This window comes from Phoca vitulina, unplaced genomic scaffold (genome assembly GCF_004348235.1).
Source record: "Phoca vitulina isolate PV1807 unplaced genomic scaffold, GSC_HSeal_1.0 scaffold63, whole genome shotgun sequence".
Classification (NCBI taxonomy): Eukaryota; Metazoa; Chordata; class Mammalia; order Carnivora; family Phocidae; genus Phoca; species Phoca vitulina.
This window is the reverse complement of record NW_022589766.1, coordinates 45,306-65,936: the sequence shown is the minus strand read 5'-3', so window position 1 is coordinate 65,936 and position 20,631 is coordinate 45,306. Positions and strand designations below refer to the sequence as shown.

At 39.6% G+C, this 20,631-nt stretch overlaps 1 protein-coding gene across 2 annotated transcripts in view; it reads left to right on the top strand.

Annotated features, from left to right (window-relative positions):
* The window catches only part of LDAH (lipid droplet associated hydrolase), a 46,357-nt gene that overhangs the window by 13,021 nt on the left and 12,705 nt on the right, over positions 1-20,631 (top strand). For both annotated transcript variants that reach the window (XM_032391483.1, XM_032391485.1), the window contains exons 5-6: positions 4,488-4,643; positions 12,897-13,040. In XM_032391483.1, coding sequence (XP_032247374.1) covers positions 4,490-4,643; positions 12,897-13,040 — 298 coding nt within the window. In that variant the 5' untranslated portion in view covers positions 4,488-4,489. The remainder of the gene's footprint in view (positions 1-4,487; positions 4,644-12,896; positions 13,041-20,631) is intronic.

Sequence of the window (20,631 nt, the reverse complement as noted above, 5' to 3'; positions counted from 1 at the left end):
TAAATAGCACAAGTTATTGTTACATATTGTTAGTGTTTCAACTTTGAAAGAAAATCATCTCACTACCTCTATTTCAAAGGTAGTATAGTTTAACTGAAGACTGGACGTAGCAGCACAAGTTTGTTTGGTTTTTTTGTTTGTTTGTTTCAAGTTTTTAATTAAATTCCATTTAGTTAACATATAGTGCAATATTAGTTTCAGGAGTAGAATTGAGTGATTCATCACTTACATACAACACCCAGCACTCATCACAACAAGTGCCCTCCTTAATACCCATCACCCATCTAGCCCACCCCCCACCCACCTCCTTTCATCAACCCTCAGTTTGTTCTCTGTTGTTAAGTGTCTCCCTTTCTTTTTTTTTTAATCCCCTTCCCTTATGTTCATCTGTTTTGTTTCTTAAATTCCACGTATGAGTGAAATCATATGGTATTTATTTTTCTCTGACTTTGCTTAGCATAATATACTCTAGCTCCATCCATGTTGTTGCAAATGGCAAGATTTCATTCTTTTTGATGGCTGAGTAATATTCCATTGTGTATATACACCATCTATTCTTTAATCTGTCCATCAGTCAATGGACATTTGGGCTTTCTCCAGAATTTGGCTATTGCTGGTAATGCTGCTATAAACATCCAGGTGCATGTGCCCCTTCAAATCAGTATTTTTGTATTCTTTGGGTAAATACCTACTAGGGGGCACCTGGGTGGCTCAGTTGGTTAAGCGACTGCCTTCGGCTCAGGGCATGATCCTGGAGTCCCTGGATCGAGTCCCGCATCGGGCTCCCTGCTCGGCAGGGAGTCTGCTTCTCCCTCTGACCCTAACCCTTCTCATGTGCTCTCTCTCATTCTCTCTCTCTCCAATAAATAAAATCTTTAAAAAAATTTAAAAATAAAATAAATAAATAAATACCTAATAGGTATTGCTAGGTTGTAGAGTGGTTCTATTTTTAACTTTTTGAGGAACCTCCATACTATTTGATCATCAAGTTTGCATTCCCACCAACAGTGCAAGAGGGTTCCCCTTTCTCCACATCCTCGCCACCATCTGTTGTTGCCTGTGTTGTTAATTTTAGCCATTCTGACAGGTGTGAGATCGTATCTCATTGTGGTTTTGATTTGTATTACACAAGTTTTTTTTTTTTAAAACCTTTCTTACGTGGATGAATAAAGCAGAATTCTTATTGAGTAGCCAAAATAAAATGCACACATTATTTGGATTTGGATGCTAAAGCTAAATGAGACTCATTTATAACTCCACTTTCAAATATTTGTGTTCATTAGTATAGCCTCGTTGTTCTCACTGGCTGACTATATAATAAATAAATATTATAAATTTGAACCTCTAAAATTTATACTGATCAAATGCTTTTCTGTTTTATATATTGTCTTGGTTTGTTTAAGATTTAATTGGAAAAAAAAATTTTTTTTTTTTAAAGATTTTATTTATTTGACAGAGAGAGACACAGCGAGAGAGGGAACACAAGCAAGGGGAGTGGGAGAGGGAGAAGCAGGCTTCCCGCGGAGCAGGGAGCCCGATGCGGGGCTCGATCCCAGGACCCTGGGTATCATGACCTGAGCCGAAGGCAGACGCTTAAAGACTGAGCCACCCAGGCGCCCCGGAAAAAAATTTTTTACTAAATAAAATTAAGGTCATCAATATAAGCAGATGAATACCTATATTTAAATAAGGCGTGCCTTAGTTGTACACATTGTATCCACACTTGGTTTTTATCCAGCCTAAGTCTTGATGTTTATCAAAACTGATTTCAGTGGAGATTGCTTGTAGGCTGTGGCTGTTAGGTGGGGTCATCAGCCTCCACTATTATATAATTAGAACACATTGTCCCTTAATCAGACACTTGTTTGCAGACTGAATTACCGTGGATTCTTAGGTAGGGAAGATTTTGAATTCTCATACTCTAAGGTTTCCTTTGCCGTTTTTTGTTTTGTTTTTTTGGGCAGTGTACGATTCAGAAACATAAGAGTGAAGTAAAATAAAAAGATGTTTTATAATATACAGGTTTACTCCATGTTTCTCAGTTGTATTTTATTTGAGATGTTTTAGAGGTGTAGTTACTTTTTTGTTTGTTTTCCAAATTCTATAGACTGTGTTTGAGTTTCATATCTATTTGAATTCTCATTAATTTTGTGGCTAATCAAACTCCCAAGATGTCATTTGCTTAAAGTTAACTATTTGTGAGTTGAATATAGTTAATAACTTTAGATTCTCTTCTGGTGCAAGTATTCAGTTTACCAGTGTCTTCTCTGATGGTATTCTACTATAAGGCCGTATAGAACAGCTAAATCTAATGTTGTTTCCAATGTTTTATAAATGTCATAAGACCTTTATAAATATAATGTATTTTGTGACAGTTTAAGAGATTGGACTACAGTGACATTTATTAATAAACTAAAAATCAGTCCTTAAGAAAATGTGAGATAATACTTTTATTTATTTAGTCAATTTATTTTGAATGAAGAGGAGTTCCCACTTTTTGAGTGAGAATTTTTTTATTTTCTAAGTAGTTTTATTTAAGAGACTTTTGGTCATACATGGAGATTAGAATATGTTTATTTCTTCCTCATTCCTAAATCCAGTAGAATGATGGTAAAATTAATAAGGGCATAATGAAGAAAATGAAAGAGGCAACATAATATCTGACTAGAGAAGTGAGGTTTTAGAAATGTTAGAAAGCAGATGGATAAATTATCACCATTTAGCAGAGCTGAGCAGTTTTGATTGAACATAATAGTGGTCAGAAGATTGAACTGTAACATCCCCCTGAATGTTGAGTCATATATATCATTTTTAGTGTCTGTATAATGAATTATCATATTTTAGGTAACCATTCTCCCATTAATGAACATTGAAGTTCTTCAGCTCTTCAGTGTTGTAAATAGCATTCCATGCATTTATTCTTTGAAAAATATTTTAGATTTCCTTTTTAAAATTGTTTCCCCAAAATTGCTGAGTCAAAGTTTATGTCTTATGGATATTGCCCCCTTCTGCCAGACTGCTTCCCAAAGGCCATTCTCACCATCACCATGAATGTGGAATCTCTGGTGTTGCTACACCCTAACTACCATTACGTTTACCTTAAGGTGGGTGTCAGGGGAGGAGTGGGTGGTCTTGCCGTAGATTTATTGACTGTTGTGCTGGGAGAGACATGAATAACAAGTGTACAGATTTCTAGGTAGAGTTGACCTGGCTACCTTTACCATTATTGACTTATGATAACGACAGGTGCTATGAGTTTAGAGGAAGAGGAGATTTCCTTTATTTGAGATTTTCAGGGAGACTTCAAGTAGGAAGTAGAATTTGAGCTACATCTAAGATGGCAAAGATTTGAAGAGAAAAATTTGGATAGACAACGAAAGATATGTCAGTCTAGATCCATTCAGGAGACAGAAACCACACAGTAACTTAAATAGTTAAGAAATTACTAATCTGTGGAAAAAGAGAAACTCTAAAATTACTATATAAAGAAAACTCTCTATATAAAGATAGCCTAGGGCTGAGGGGGAGTACCCAAGAAAGGACAAACATAGAATGTGGGTTTAGATCTCATTGAAGAAGGTGTGGTTGCAGGTGTGTGGTAGAGAAGTTTGGTGGTTGCCTGCACCAAAGCTGGTCCCCAGTCACTGCGTCAGCAGGTGAAGCAAGACTGGTGAGAGGTTGTGCAGAGTGAATCAGGGAGCTGGTGCAGGTGTGAGGTCTGGAGTGGTGGCGCATCTGTTGGAAGGGCCACAGTAAGCCACTCTGGGATCCATCCAGGTGAGTTGAGGCTGCTAAGCATGGTCAGAGGAGGTTGGGGCACTGCTTTGGGTACTGCTATGAATGGGCGGTTGGAGAAGCTTCCCTCTTAAGCAACTCAGAGCTCTATTGGGCAGGGCGGTTCCAGGCTACTGTGTGGTCAGGTGGCTGGTTCTTTAGTGTGCCTGTGGGCTGAGGAGAGGATGCAGGGAGCAGCCGCCTGGTCTGAGGTACACGCCTGTGCCATCTGGGACTCTTGCTGTATTGTTGCTGTTGCTGCCAGAAGAGAGAGCAGGAGAAAGAGGAAACACATAGCAGCCAGCCAGAGGCTGGAGAAAGCTGTGCTCTTCAGGCACGTTAGCACTAGAGCAGGGTGTTTTTTCAGTCTTGGTGCTCTTGACTTTTTGGGCTAGTTAGTTCTTTGTTGTGAGTGCTGCCCTCAGCACTGTAGGATGTTAGGCAGGATCCCCGGCTAATCGGATCCCGAGTCACGCTCCTGTCTAGTCTTTCACTTCACTGAAGACATGTCTGTTTCTCCTTACTCTTACGGTTCGTTTTAATTTTGTGTGTGTGTGTGTGATCCTATAATCAGAATAGTTGACTAGTCCTATACCTCCTGCATTTGCTTGTCTATGTTGAAATTCGCCTTTTTTAAAATTCTTGAATATTGCCTTTGGCTCAAAGCTTTACATTTTAGCGACTCACTATATTGTTTTTCTCCTCTTATTTAGAAATGGACTCGGAAATCAAGGAAGAAGTTCCTGTACATGAGGAATTTATTTTATGTTGTGGAGTTGAAACCCAGGTTCTGAAATGTGGGCCCTGGACTAACCTCTTCAGTGAGCCAAGAGCCAATAGGCCTAAGCTGCTTATTTTTATTATTACAGGTAAGTTTAAATATCTGGATGAGGAGTCTTTCTACAGATACTTAAAATAACTTTTTCAGATTTTAAAGAGAAATTAATAAATATAAAAAAACTCTGTGGAAGGAAATAAAATTACTCAAACCATTGATAACAACCACCCTTGGTCCTTTAATGGCTGGGCTTTTTGGGTTTTTTCTATGCATTTATATTATGTATGTTATGTTGTCTGTTATATGTATTTTAAATCATAATTGGAAGTATACCATACGTATAGTTTTGCAATCCACTATTTAAAATTCCTTAATATTTAGAATAATTAGAACTATCACATTTTGACAGTTTTCTTAATAGTTTTTTCTGTCTCACTCCAAGATGATTATAAGTTTAGAAGAACATTTATTTATCCTGAGATTTGGCAACTGAATCATTTGTGACTTTTGCTGGATCACTATCAATAGAATGTTAGGTAGGGGTAGATGCTTGATTGTAGGTATTCAAAGTGCTTTTAAAATTGTGAGTTAGAACATATTTATATCAGCCTGAAAGATTAAAAGCGAAACTGTAAATATGTATCATATCACATATAGCTAAGTCAATGGGGTATTATGATTGCATTTCTTTTCTTTTCTTTTTTTTTTAACAATTTTATTTATTTGAGAGAGAGGCAGAGATAGCGATAGAGAGCACGAGCAGGGAGGAGAGGGAGAAGCAGGTTCCCCCTGGAGCAGGGAGTCTGACACAGGGCTCCATCCCAGGACCCTGGGATCATGACCTGAGCCCAAGGCAGACGCTTAGCCAACTGAGCCACCCAGGTGCACCGCATTTCTTTTCTTGTACATTTTTTCTTATTTGTTCTCCCTGGGTTAATGATTGTCTTACTTGCTTAGTTTTCTGTTATTGAATCACTATTTATCCTAAAATTGTTCTCTAGGAAGTGGGAAAAAAATCCTCTTACTGCGTTTGAGTAATCAGTCAGGTTTTGTGTTTTTCTTTCTTTGGAGATAGCCTTCACAGAACTCTGTTCTTTGGCTCCAGTCTGGACTGACTCACCTGTGGGTCTGCTGTACAGGCCATCCTGGGGATTCTTTTCACTTTCCTCCTGGGTTAGATTCCATTTCCTGGATCCCATATTTTCTTATTTCCTGGTTTATTGCTTAAGCACATCTCCTAGTAACTTCCTGAGAATAGGTGCATGGGAAGTAATCTTTTAAAGATCTATCATGTCAGAAAATGTTTTAGACTTCTAGATTGCAGATGATTTTTCCTGACAATTTAGAGGGCGTTTTAGCTGTTTTCTAGGGTTCAGAGCTGTTTTGAGAAGTCTCAATATCATTCTGATTTTTTATTTTTTTGTATTTGAAGCTCCCCTGCAAGGAAAAACATTTTAGATCTTTTCTTTGTTGTAAGATTCTGAAATTTTATAGTAAAAGTACCTTGCTGTGGATGTTTTTTCATCCACTGTAAGCTTTAGTGGACCCTTTTATGCCAGAAACTCATATACTTCAATTCTAAAAGCTCTGTTTTTTCTTTTTTTATAGTCTCTTGTTTCATGGGTACATACATTATCATTTCCTTTGGCTTCTTGCATTGTTAGAGTTTTTACCGTTTGTTTACATTAGTGTTTGTTTTTCCTCAAATGTTTGGTAACCCTTTCATTTTTCAGAGGAAGACATAAACAGCTAATTGAAATCTTTGTGTTCAGTGATGAGACTTGTCTTACAGTTGCGCCTAGAGTGACCAACCATCGCAGTCTGAGAGATTTTCCAGGACACATGATTTCTGGTACTAAAACCACAACAGCCCTAGGCAAAACAGGATGGCTGGTCACCCTAGGAATCCTCATGCTGGGGTAATTGGGTAGGGACCCAGCATTTCACTGGAGAATTTCCAGCTTTCAGTATCTGTAGCTGTTTCTTGGGCCGTTCAGTTTTTCCAGGAAGGAATCTTCCCGTATCCAGTTTGAGGATGGGAAGCCTGCTTGCTGATGTTCAGGGCTGAACAAGGGAAAGAAGGTTGGGAGTTTCAGTGTTTAGTAAACAATTAATCTAACCCCTTTTCAGTATAGTGCTTCTGTTTGCAGCTGGCCTAAGATTCCTGATCCAAAGCGTCTCTTCCGTTTAACCTCTTCTGGAAATAAAACTTCCAGTCTCCTGCCATGATGTAAAAGTCTTTTTGGAAAGCAGTCTTTTGACATCTATTAAAATTAAAAATACATATGCTTTGCTAGCAGCGAGGGAGAGTTTGAAATTATAGGCATGACACTTCTATTTGATGGAGCAGAGATTTGAGGCCAGGGCAGAGTATAGAATTGAGAAAGTAAGTAGAAACGTTGTCTTAGACCGGAGATGGAATATTCTTCTGAGGCGAGCATGAAGGAGGTGAAGTTCATTACTCAAGTGGAGAAGCGTGAAGGCATGTCAGGGGGAGTAAAGTAGTTCGTGCCTCCTGAACTCTGTGTTCTCTGCTAATTAAGAGTTGAGGTGATCTGTTGAGAATAAGTGTGGCAGAGGGTAGATAAGGGCCCTGAGGAAAATGATCAGCATTGAGAATAGCAGATATGTAGGATGAAAAGAATTATCAACCAAAACCAAGTAGACAAATTTTGAGCAGCACTGTGATGGAATAGCGGGTGTATTGGGAGTGAGATCTGAAAGAGTAGAAGGCCTATCAGAGTGAGAATGGTTTGAATGTTAACCATTTCTGAGTAATGAGAAAATCTAAGCCTGTGATTCTTAAAGTTGGGGTCGGGACCAGCAGTATCATCCGAGAACTCCCTAGATATGCGGGTTCTGGGGCCCCATTGTAGACCTTTTGAACCAGAAACTCTGGGGATGGAGCAGCCTCTGTTTTAACAAACCCTCCAGAGGATTGTGATACGCACACCACTGATCTAGGGCGTAGCTCATTGTATAAGCTTAATGTACCTGAAGTTCTTTGAATTTGATCAAGGTAATGAGTTACGAGACAAAGATGTTGGCTCAGTGAATCCACCTGGAATTTAAAATCTCCTGACGTGGAATGGCAAGTGAAACTGTCATTTAAGGATCAAGGTTTTCGGGGAATGTGTGAGAATGACTAAACAGTTGATAAATGGAAATGGAGGCAGAGAGGTTGTTACAGTAAAATGGATTAGTAAGTGGAGCTGATTGCTCACTGTGCTTCCCCACTCAGAGGTGCTCATTCACTCACGTGCCCTCGGTAAGGGGAACCCTGTGTTGCAGAAGTCTTTGCTCTCCTTGAGGCGAAAGACGTGTTAGAGAAGAGTGCCTGCTCTACTACACAGGCGTGAAAGGAAGAGTCCGCGCTAGGGGAGGGCCAGGTTTAACATACGACGAAGAGGTAGATAGAGGGAGCATTCAGTGAAGACCTGGTGGAGAAAGGGGAACTTAAAACATTTGTTTTATGGTGTCGCTGTTTTATAATGCTTTGACATTTTCAGATGATACTTAGTTTCTTAGTGTTCTTTCATGTTTGTCCTTCTATTCTCATTGCTGCCCTTGGCCCTTTTTCTTGGAGTTCATGGGAGCTGTAGGCTGGTGCTGCTCATTAGTTTTTGGAATTCAGAACTGTATTTTGTATTTGGGCTGAGTCTATTTATACTGTGGGGAAAATTAGGATGACAGTACTTAGCAAAATTAATCAATTACTTTTAAGTTGGTAATGATAATGAGGAGTGATTTATTAGAATCCACAGATTGAGGAACTTTTAATTTCATCTTTTCCAGTGAACCTATGTTTTAGAGTTTTTGTTAAGTAACAATATCCTTGGACTTTCTTTAAATAGGGACATGAGCAAAGGAAGCCAATTTGAGAACTCACTCTAGAACGTATTGAGTCATTATAACTCTCAAGGGGTCATCTGGGTATAATAGAGTCATGAATTGTGTCTTGTATGGAGTATAGTGATTGGAAATGGAACGGACAAGGCTCCTTAGGTAAGCCCAAAGTTCTGTCCACCTGACAGCCTTCTGTGTAGATGCTGTGCCACATTAACTTTATATGTGGCAGTGTTTGTCCCCTACAAGATTAACTGGAAGGTATAAGTCTGCAGTTGCAATGTTGAATAGTTAGAGTTTATTGACAATTGGGGTCTAGAGATGGTCACTGCAGCCTCTGTTATATGTTGCTCAGGCGTTTGACTATATGTTCAGTCAAGTATGTGTTTATAACACATTTTGATATGCTTTGATAAAGTGTTTTACTGGCATTTTTATATTGGAATGTTTTCAAACATCCCTACACCTGAAGATACAAATATACACGCATGCATGTGTGTGTATCTGATTTTAGTTGCATAAACAAGACCCTTTTCAATCTTTTGTGGTTTCCTAACCAAGAAATTAAGTTCATGGCTCATAAAGTGTTAACATAAGCCATAATATTTACATGGCGAAGTATGCAATGACCTTTAAATAGTGTGTTACGTTTTCCACTTCTATCTCAGTTGTAAGTTGGATCTTCATGTTACTTACTGGCCATTGTGGACTCTTCTGTTTCTTCTGGAGCCAAGCTCTTCATTGCTTGAGGGCCTTTGCACCTGTTCTTCCCCTATTCTGGTCTCCTACCTCACATTTTTACAAGGTTGATTTGTTTTCATCTTTTCAGTCGTAGCTAAATGCCACCTCCTCAGACATTTTTCTCAGGCCACCCTAATTTCTTCCCTTCTCTATCACATGCTGTTTATTTCCCTCATAGAAGTTATCACACTCTTGAGTTATCTTATTTACTTATTAAGTTATGTGTATATATTTTCCTACTAGAATATGAATTACAAAAAGACCTTTATCTGTCCTGTGCCTGACACAGTGACTTCCATGTAGTAAGTGGTCAATAAATAACTGATAGCTAAAAGAATATACAAAAGAAGCTATAGCACTGACTAGAATGAAATCAGAATGGAGTAGTTGACATTATCATTTACTTAATGATGATAAAATGGTGAACAAGAAAGCTTAAGATCTTATAGTCATTAAGGGAAAGAACTCAGAACCCAGAGATAGGGAGAAAACATTGTTTTACAGCAGTTCATTAGCTAGTACTCTTCAGTTTCATATTGTAATTCATCATAATTATTGCATCTAAATCATGTAGTTGTTACCTATGGATTCTCCTGAAACCAGTTTTAACATGCTGTACACCTTAAACCACAGAATGTCACATGTCAAATTTATTCAATAAAAAATAAATACGTAATAATAATGTTAGCAATAATAGCTCCCATTTATTCAGCACTTACTATGTGCCAAGTGTTGTGCAAGTGATTGCCCGTGCATTACCCCTAATGGTAATGCCAGCCGCTTTGTGGGCCTTTTGTAAGATTAACTAAAGGTATGCAGAAGATCCTAAACCAGGTAATTTATGCTCTTTTTTAAATTCATTATTACTATTTTCTTTTGTATATTCTTCCAGCCATCAAATATTTATTGAGCACTTATCATCTGTGTGATCTTGGGCAAGCTATTTAACTTCCTTGTGCCTCAGTTTCCTCATCCATACAATGGAAATAAGAATAGTACTACCTCATGGGAGGACTAAATGAGTTAATACGTGTAAAACACTTAAATGCTGCCTGGCATGTAATAACATATACCACTTTAAAATGCGGACTAGGGGCACCTGGGTGGCTCAGTTGGTTGAGCATCCAACTTGTGATTTCAGCTCAGGTCATGATCTCAGGGTCAGGAGATCAAGGCCTGCATCCGGATCCACACTCAGCGGAGAGTCTTCTTCAGACTCTCTCTCCCTCTCCCTCTCCCCCTCCCCTGCTTGCTCTCTCTTTCTCTCTCTCTCTCAAATAAATAAATAAATAAAATTTAAAAAAATAAAATGTGGACTGTTATTATTTTCTAGCCATATGAAAACCACTGTAAAACTTTGTGAGAGACATAAAACATTTGAATGAGACATGACCCATTCCTAAAAGATTATACTCAGTAATGTAAAAAAATCAAATCTTTCTAAATTAATGTATAAATGAGATGAAATTTCAGTCAGAATTCCAAAAAGATTTTTAAAAATTGAAGCTGGTGAAAGTAATTCTAAAGGTTATGAGACCAGCCTAGAAAATCTAGGGGGAAAAATTAAGAGAAGGGACTTGCCCTGTCAGTTACTGGAACATTAATAAATAAATAAATAAATAAATACCCGAGATAGTAATCAAGACAGTATGGCACTGGCAGAGGAGAAAAGGAAAAAAATAAGTGGAATTATTTGGAATCAGAATTAGCAAGCTAGGGGCGCCTGGGTGGCTCAGTTGGTTAAGCGGCTGCCTTCGGCTCAGTTCATGATCCTGGGGTCCTGGGATCGAGCCCCACATCCGGCTCCCTGCTCAGTGGAGAGCCTGCTTCTCCCTCTCCCTCTGCCTGCCACCCTGCCTACTTGTGCTCTCTCTCTGTCTCTCTGTCAAATAAATAATATCTTAAAAAAAAAAAAAATTAGCGAGCTAATGTAAAAATTCAGTGTTAAATTCAGAAGACATTTCAAATCAATGCAGAAAGAATAGATTATATAATAAATGGTCTTGGGACAGTTGGCTAATCACTTGGAACGAAGTTGGATTGCTACTTTGTACTTTATACTCAAAAATATTCCAGACCTACTGAAGATTTAGATGTAAAACATGAAACAATGCTATCCACATCCACCACAGATGTTACAGCCCCATGCTATACACCCCTCCTCTCCTCCTCCTCCTCAAGCTGCCCCATGTCAGTCAACCAACCAGAGAGCATATTACTGTGTTTGAGGAAGTTTCTGTGCTATTTAATAAAGATGACACTAGCACAATAACAAAAAGAAATTTGGAGCATGGGTTAGTAGGTCAGAATGCAACAGAAGCAAAATAGCAGTATGAGTGATAAGGCCATTTATTACCATCATGGCTAGACATGACAAGTCTGAAGAGCCAACATTTGTGCAGCACTTGTGTATCAGGCAGTGTTTAAGTACTTTACATATGTTAATTCACTTAGTTCTTAAGTGACATAGTTGATTATTATCCTCATTTTGTGGACGAAGAAGCTAAGACCCAGAGAGGTTAGGTAACTTGCCGAAGGTCACACACTTGGTAAGTAGCAAAGCCAGGATTCGACCTCACACAGTCTGGCTCCAGAGTTTATGCCCTTAACCACTTTGCTTCTTTGCCTGTCTAGGACACTGAAAGATGCAGGTAATGAAGAAATCAGTGTCATTTGACAAGGGTGGCAGAGGTTCAATCAGTGCAGCAAAACCATGTCATGTAATTGCAAAGAGGAGAAAACCTAATAGCATGAAGAAATAATAAATTGATTGGCAAATTGATATTGATGGAAGTGGACCAGTATCTGAAAGCATTATACAGATGATGATTGCAGGATGAAAGCCCCATTTCACTGTCTTTTCCCCTAAAGATGTATCAGATTGACTCTTTTTCTAAAAGGTCATTATTCATTCCATTTCTCTATAGCAAACCCATGTCAAAAATACCTTCTGTATATACACAAGAAAAGTCTGTATGTATTAGTTGGTGGTCTTTTTCCCAAAAGGTGAAACTATACATCTGCTTATAATATAAGTACTTGTGATAAATGATGAGGAAACCTCAGTAAACTCAAAGTACTGTTTGTGAATGATTCTTACACTGATTTGTTTTCATGCAGCTTGCTAACTGAGCACAATAAAATCTTGAAGGGCTTTAGAGACAGGATTATAATGACTTTGAACTACTAGGATGATAATGGGAAGCCACTGAGAGGTGTTTAAATTAGGATACTGCTATGAGTTGAAGTTTGAAGGTATCTTTCTGGGCACCCTGCAGAATGGGCTCCCAGGGGACAAGAGTAGATAGAAGGCCCATGAGGAGGCTGCTGCAGGAAACTCAAAGTGGTAATACTAATGGAGAGACATGAGATGCATAAGATGTGAGATCTATTTTGGAAACAAAGTTGACAGGACTTATTAGTGAATTGGATGTGAAAAACAGGGAGAAACCAAGAGTGACTCCTGGTGTTAGGACTTGAGTATTGGGTTTAGGATTGGTGGTTCCATTTATTAAGCTGAGGAATAGGGAGGAAGAATTTATCTTGAAACCGTTGGGGAATGAAGCAGGAGCAGAAATTTTCTGAGTGATCATTCCCAGACTTACGGTATAAAGGATATTAAAATTGAAGTGTATGTATAAATGTTAGTAGATTTGTAGAAGAAAGTGTGAGGTCAAATAAATTGTTCTTTTCCACTCTGCATATCTTATGTGAGCTTATTGCTTTAGTTAACTAAGGTCTGTGTTTCTTTTCTTAGGTAATCCAGGTTTTTCTGCCTTTTATGTACCATTTGCAAAGGCTTTGTACTCCTCAATAAACCGACGCTTTCCAGTTTGGGTTATCAGTCATGCTGGACATGTTTTGGTCCCCAAAGGCAAGAAGGTTCTTATAACCTCAGACGGTATGTCTTTATTAACATCTCCTTTCCTTTACAGCGAGTGGGTGTTCATGTGTCTCGAAAGTCTGCTAAGGTTAAGAGTTACACCATTGGAAACCTCTGCTTGTGGCATTGGGCCCATGCTGCCACGTTTTGGTAATTTTAGGATTTTTAAACTCCTTTTCATTTTCTGCAGGTAGTTTTCTCTAAAAATTTGAGTAGATCAAACAATTGTCTAAAATTGCCTTCTCTGTGGACCAACTAGTAATCAACTATATATTTATTGATCAAGCACTATATTTCCAGGGCTGTACTAAGAGGAATGGTGGAGGAAAAAATATCGTAAGCCATGGTCCTTACTCTAAAGAGGCTCCTACCCTAAATTTTGGAGAATGATTAAGTGATAAACTCTGGCCTGCTGATCATGTGGATATTTGGGAAATAAACAAAGGAAAGCACACGGTATGGGTTTGAAAAGACTTTGTGGAGTAGACGGGTTCCAACAGTTGAGTAGAATTTGGATCCGGGGGCTGTGGGGAGCGCAGAGGTGTAACAGGCAGAAGACGTAGCACAACAGGGAGAGAGATTCAATAGGTCTGCTAGTGCTGGGCAGGGCCAGACCTAGAGGAACCTTGGAGCTGGGGAGAGAGCCATGACTCCATTGGTAGACTCCTGGAGGCCTTTAAATGGAGGAAGTAGCACCAGGTAGCTGCAAATTACCTGCTCCTAACATATGAAAATTCAGCATTCTCACTCTTCTAAGAAAGAAAAATATAACTTCACTTCTCTGTAGGCATTCCATTTAAGGGCCATTTGTCCCAAGCATGACCCTTAGCTAATCTGAGGTGGGAGAGAAGTGGCTGTGGCTTTGGTTTGCTCCTGTTTCTGGTATGCCTCTCCTATGGTATGAGCATCTTACTGAGCATCTAATGATAGGGGAAACCGTGTGTGGGGAGGGAGGGAGAAAGGAGCAGGTGATGTACTAATCTGTACTCTCTGTACTAATCTGTTCAAATTTTCTGTAAATCTAAAACCATTCTTTAAAACAAAACCTGTAAAAAAAATACTGGAATTTAAAAATAATTTGGTATTTACATTTTGCTTTTTATCATTGCCATAACAGAAACTGTAGATTAGGTAGCTTGATTAATAGGAATTTATTTTCTCATAGTCTGGAGGCTACAGGCCCAACATTAGGGTTTCAGCATGGTTAGGTTTTGGGGAGAGCCCTCCTGGCTTGCAAGTGCCCTCTTTCTCTTTGTGTCCTCATATGACAGAGAAGGAGAGAAAATGATTTCATGTGCTCCAGGAAGCTCTCTGATATCTCTCCTTACAAGGCCACTAATCCCATCATGAGGGCCCCAACCTTATGGCCACCTTTAATCCTAATTAACTCCCAAAGGCCCTATCTCTCAATACCATCACATGGCGGTTAGGGCTTCAATATAAGAATTTTAAGGGACATGGCTGCCTGGGTGGCTCAATCGGTTTAAGTCTGCCTTCAGCTCAGGTCATGATCCCAGGCTCCTGGGATCAAGTCCCACGTCAGGCTCCCTGTTCAGTGGGGAGTCTGCTTCTCCCTCTCCCTCTGCTGCTGTATGCGCTCTCCCTCTGTCTCTGTCTCTCTCTCTCTCTGTGTCAAATAAATAAATAAAATCTTAAAAAAAAAGGAATTTTTTTTTTTTTTAGATTATTTATTTATTTGACAGAGACAAAGCGAGAGAGGGAACACAAGCAGGGGGAGCGGGAGAGGGAGAAGCAGGCTTCCCGTGGAGCAGAGAGCCGGATGGCAGGGCTCGATCCCAGGACCTTGGGATCATGCCCTGAGCCGAAGGCAGACGCTTAATGACTGAGCCACCCAGGCGCCCCCCAAAAAAAGGAATTTTAAGGGACACAAACATTTAGTCTGTAACAATCCTGAGTAGGGATGCTATATACCAACATTCCAAATCTGATCACAAGTATAGGTCAGCACATACATATGAACGTTGCACCTGAATAATAGTAAACATACAAGTTACTTTTTGAAACATTTTTACTAAATATTTATTCAGGTTTAGTAGTTGCCTTTGGTCTATCCTCAGAAGTATTTCCTGACAGTTTATAGAAACTGGTCCTTTTTGAAGCTTTGACCCTATTGAGTAACAGAAGTTTCTAAGTGGAATTTCTTTGCACATTTATGAACATCTACAGGTATGCTAAGTTTATAAAAATTGCTTTATTTGAAGAAGTGGGTGACAGTTAAGAGGTGATTCATGTTTTTATCCACATCCTATTTATGGCTGTTAATTGGAGCATATGGTCAAGACACAATATAATTATTGCAGAATTTAGGAAACAAAATCACCATCATGCATACAGGGTAGATAACTCTTCAGTTCTGTAGTTAGTAGGGAATTTGGTTGTCTGTTCTTTTTCCTTCTAAAGCCATAGCTCAAACTCTTTGTGTGTCACCTCACTGTGAACATCTCAGTGATTCTTTTTTTTTTTTTTTTTTGAGAGAAAGAGAGAGAGCTCCCAGAGCACAAGCAAGTTGGGGGGGCCGGGGGGGGGGGAAGGAGGGCAGAAAGTGAGAGAGAATATTAAGCAGGCTGCATGCACTCCACGCACTGTGCTGATGCCCGCGGCTCAGTCTCACAACCCATGAGATCATGACCTGACCCAAAATCAAGAGTCGGACGCTTACCTGACTGAGCCACCAGGTGCCCCACAACTCCCCAGTTCTTGACCTCTGTCTTACTTCTCACATGTAGTAGTATAGATCAGCTTCCTGAAATCTTAGTTCTGGTTCCAGAATCCTGTGTTAACTTTAAATTGATAACGTCAGATACCAGCTCTTGAGGATGGAATTCAGTCTCCTTTTTTTTCCCCTAATTCCACTACATTTAGTCATTTCTGAGTACCTGCTGTGAATATGCCTCTTTGCTAGCACTTAGGGAAAAATACACCTGTACTTAAAACACATCTGTTGCACTTAATTGTTTATGGTTAGGTGATGTCACCGGCCAGACTTCCTGTGTCCTCCTCTTTAAGGCATCACATGTAAGATTACCCTCCTCAGGAAACCCTCTACTCACAGTTTCCACTGTCAGTGCTCAGGCCCTTGGTGAGCCTCTGTGCTTCCATACTTCAACCACTCAGAGTTCTACTGCCACCTCCACTACCTTGTTTACTGCCCTAATTATCTTCCATTTAGAATTACAGATCTATAGATTCAGAGTGATCCCTGTATGAATTCCCACCAAAATTCCAGTTGTGGCATTTTTCACAGAAATAGAAAAAAATCCCAAAACTCGTGTGGAATCATAAAAGTCACCGAATAGCCAATACAATCTTGAGAAAGAAAACAAAGCTGAAGGCACCACACTTCCTGATTTCAAACTATATTGCAAAGCTGATAATCAAAACGGTATAGCACTGGCATAAAAACAAACCAGTGGAACGGAATAGAGAGCCCAGAAATAAACACACATGTATAGAGCCAATTAATCTTTGACGGGGGCTCCAAGAATACACAATGGAGAAAGAGATAGTATCTTCAATAAATGGTGTTAGGAAAACTGGATATCCACATGCAAGAGAATAAACAAATACACATAAAATTAATTCAAAATGGATTAAATACTTAAATTTAGGACTGGAAGTCATAAAACTCCTAGAAGAAAACATAGGGGAAAAGCTCCTTGACACTGGTCTTGACAGTGATTTCTTGAGTATGACACCAAAAGTACAGGTAACAAAAGCAGAAATAAATATTGGGACTGTGTTAAACTAAAAGCTTCTGCAGAGCAAAAGAAACAATCAACAAAACGAAAAGGCAACCTATGGAATAAGAGAAAATATTTGTAAACCATCTATCTGACCCAAAATGTATAAGGAACTCATATGCCTCGATAGCAAAAAAAACTAATAGTCTGATTTAAAAATGGGCAGGGGCGCCTGGGTGGCTCAGTTGTTAAGCGTCTGCCTTCGGCTCAGGTCATGATCCCAGGGTCCTGGGATCGAGCCCCGCATTGAGCCCCTGGGATCCTGCTCCACGGGAAGCCTGCTTCCCCCTCTCCCACTCCTCCTGCTTGTGTTCCCTCTCTCACTGTATCTCTTTCTGTCAAATAAATAAAATCTTTAAAAATAAATAAATAAATAAATAAATAAAAATGGGCAAATTTTTCCAAAGAAAACATACCATTGGCCAGCAGGAACATGAAAAGATGCTCAACCTCACTAATCATTAGGGAAATGCAAATCAAAACCACAGTGAGACTCACTTCACTCCTGTTATGATGACTGTTATCAAAAAGACAAAAAATAACACATATTGGCAAAGGTGTGGAGAAAAGGGAACTCAGCACTGTTCGGACAACCATTACAGAAAACAATATGGGAGCTCCTCAAAAATTAAAAATAGAACTCCCATATGACCCAACAATCCCACTTCTGGATCTATATCTAAAGAAAATGAAATCAGTATCTCAGAGAGATATCTATATACCCGTATTCATTGCAGTGTTATTCACAGTATGTGGATAATTCCAAGATATGGAAACAACTTGTGTCTGTTAATGGATGAATAGGTAAGGAAAATGTGGTATACACACACACACACACACACACACACACACACACACATACATACACAATGCAATATTATTCAGCCATGAAGAAAGAAGGAAATCCTGCCATTTTCAACAGCATGGATAAACCTGGAGGATATTATGCTAAGTGAAATAAGCCAGACACAGGAAGACAAATACTGTATGATCTCAGTTATATATGGAATCGAAGAAAAGTCGAACTCATAGAATCAGAGAGTTCTATGAGCAGTTGCCAGGATTTGAGGGATGGGGGAAGTGGGGAGATGTTGGTCAAAGGGTACAGACTTCCAGTTATAAGATGAATAAGTTCTGGGGATCTAATGTACAACATGATGATTTTAGTTAATAATACTATATTGTATAATTGAAATTTGCTAAGAGAGTATATCTTAATGGTCTCACCATCACAAAAAAAAAAGAAAGAAGGTAGTTACTCTGTCCATCCCAAGCCCCCTGATGGCAGTGGCCTCAGTTAGGAGTGCCTGCTGTGCGTGCCCGGGACACATCACTGGTAGGGAGCTCCACAGACATTTCCTCCATGGGGGCCCTTATTTATGGCTGGGCTAGGTCTTGTGGTTCTTACTATGATTGCAGGATGCACTTCAGGAAGACACCCTGAGGGAACTTCGAGGAACAAGATTTATTACCTACAGTTTCTTGAGGGTACATGGCAGGGGGAGCAGACCTGGGGCCCTGCCTTTATTAGAGCCCGAGGGTGGGGTGCCTACAGTTTTGCAGGTTCACTCTTTACTGGCTAATGTAAGGCGTAAGAGCCAGAGTTAGGGCTTGGGAAGGAAGAAGTGGGTCACACAAGAAGTCAGTTACCTTAACTTACCCAAGGCTTTCTGAAAGGTACCTTCGTGGGTGGGGTGGCCTAGTTCCTTATCTGGTGGTTTTACTAGTAGTTGTGCCATACAGGTGGCAATATGCTCATTCCAGATGGTGTCTTTTGAAATGGAGGCCTCGTCAATCAAAAGCTTAACGCCGGGCACTTACACTACACTGTGTGAGATGATGGGTATGTTCATCTGATTGTGGTAATCATTTCACGGTGTATCCGTATATTAAATCATCACATAAAAACAATTATGTGGTACAACCTAAGTATATACAGTTTTTATTTGTCAATCCTACTTCAGTAAAGCGGAAAAAAAAATTATAGAAAGTGGAAGATGGGTACATGCGGATCTATTACATGTTCTCTCTACTTTTATGTATGTTTGAAAGTTTCCACTATTAAAAAAAAAAAACTTTAAAGAAAGAAAAAAAATTATAGAATCGTAGAGCTAAAAGTATCCACATCAAATCCTACCTTGAACCCTTATTTTTCAAGGAAGGAAAGTAAGGCCCAACAGGGCTAAATCACCTGCTCGTGAGTGGCAGAACCTTGACAAGAAGCCAGCACTTTGAATGTTTAGTTCAGTGTTCTAGTCCTGTTGGTGGGTCGTCTTAGGTGACTAATGCAAAGTGCTAATGAGACTCCGTTTTTAGGTTTAGTTACTCTATGAGCTAATTCTCAGATTGGCCCTTCCATGATCACCAGTTATACCTGGTCTGTGACCCTTTTCCTGCTGTGGTTCATAGGGGAACAGGGTAATGGGGTGTAGAAGAAACAGAACAACTCATGGCAAATACTTGTATAAATACTTCAAAGTGCCTTTTTTCATAGTATCTTTTTCTGTGTGAATGCACACGTGTGTGTGTGTGTGTGTGTGTGTGTTTATGAATGCAGTTCACTTGAGAGTCTTTAACACTTCGCTTGAAGACTAGGGTATACTTTGAAAGACAAGTAAATATTGATTACCTAGCAGTGAAAGGTTTTCAGAGCAGTAGTGAGGTGAAACTGAATATACTTTTGCTTCCTTGATTAAAAACGTGTATTTCAACAGCCATCATATTGAAACGTGACTGAAGGTGAACAGAATGTGTAGCAGATACTTGCTCTGCTATGAGATATCTTAAACAACTTTATTGTTCTGTGCCCAAAGAAAATTTTAGGTTCAATACCATAGTTTTTCCTTTGTCAGGAAATGTATATGTTCGCCTGGGAGTGTGTTTTTACTATCTTAGGTTGTGTTTGGAAAACAGAGGTGTTAGAATTCTTCTTAGAAAACAGACTTGAGGGACACCTGGGTGGCTCAGTAGGTTAAGCGTCTGCCTTCAGCTCATTTGGCTCAGGTCATGATCCCAGGGTCCTGGGATCGAGTCCCGCATCGGGCTTCCTGCTCAGCTCGGAGCCTGTTTCTCCCTCTGCCTGCAGCTCCCCCTGCTTGTGCACGCTCTCTCTCTCTGACAAATAAAATCTTTAAAAAAAAAAAAAGGAAAACAGACTTGAGGTGGCTTAGTCTGTTGGGTGTCTGACTCTTGATTTCAGCTCTGGTCATGATCACAGGGTTGTGAGATCGGGCCCAGTTGGGCTCCGTGCTGGGTGTGGAATTGGCTTCGGATTCTCTCTTTCCCTTTCCCTTTGCCCCTCCTCTGTGCATGTACGAATGGTCTCTCTCTCTTTCTTTCTTCTCTCTCAATAGATAGATAGATAGATAGAATCTTTTTGGAAAAAAGAGAAAAATGGAAAACAGACTTAATTAACATGCTAAACCTCCAAAAGCCTCCAGCCCTGCTGGTCTGTTATTGCTGGCCTGTCATCTTACCTCTGGCAAGAGATAAGCCCAAGACAGAAGGAGCTAGGAAGTAGTGAAAATAACCTCAGGATACTCAGTGAAGAATAATAAATCTTTCGTGTAATGTAGGTCATATGTCTAATTCCTACATTCTTAACCTGGGTGAGAAGCTATGTACTGAATTACTTAATGAGAGCAACGTTCAACTCCATTATCACAGTAAGCCCTTACGTGAAGACAAAATCAAGCATTTGAACACGAAGAGCAACTTTGAAAGTTGCAAATAGATTCAAAGGGTAACCATAGATCAGGGCTTCTCAAATTTTGGCAGGCATCAGAATCACCTGGAGGATTCATTAAAACACAGATGAGTGGGTGTCACCTCAAGTTGTTGATTCAGTA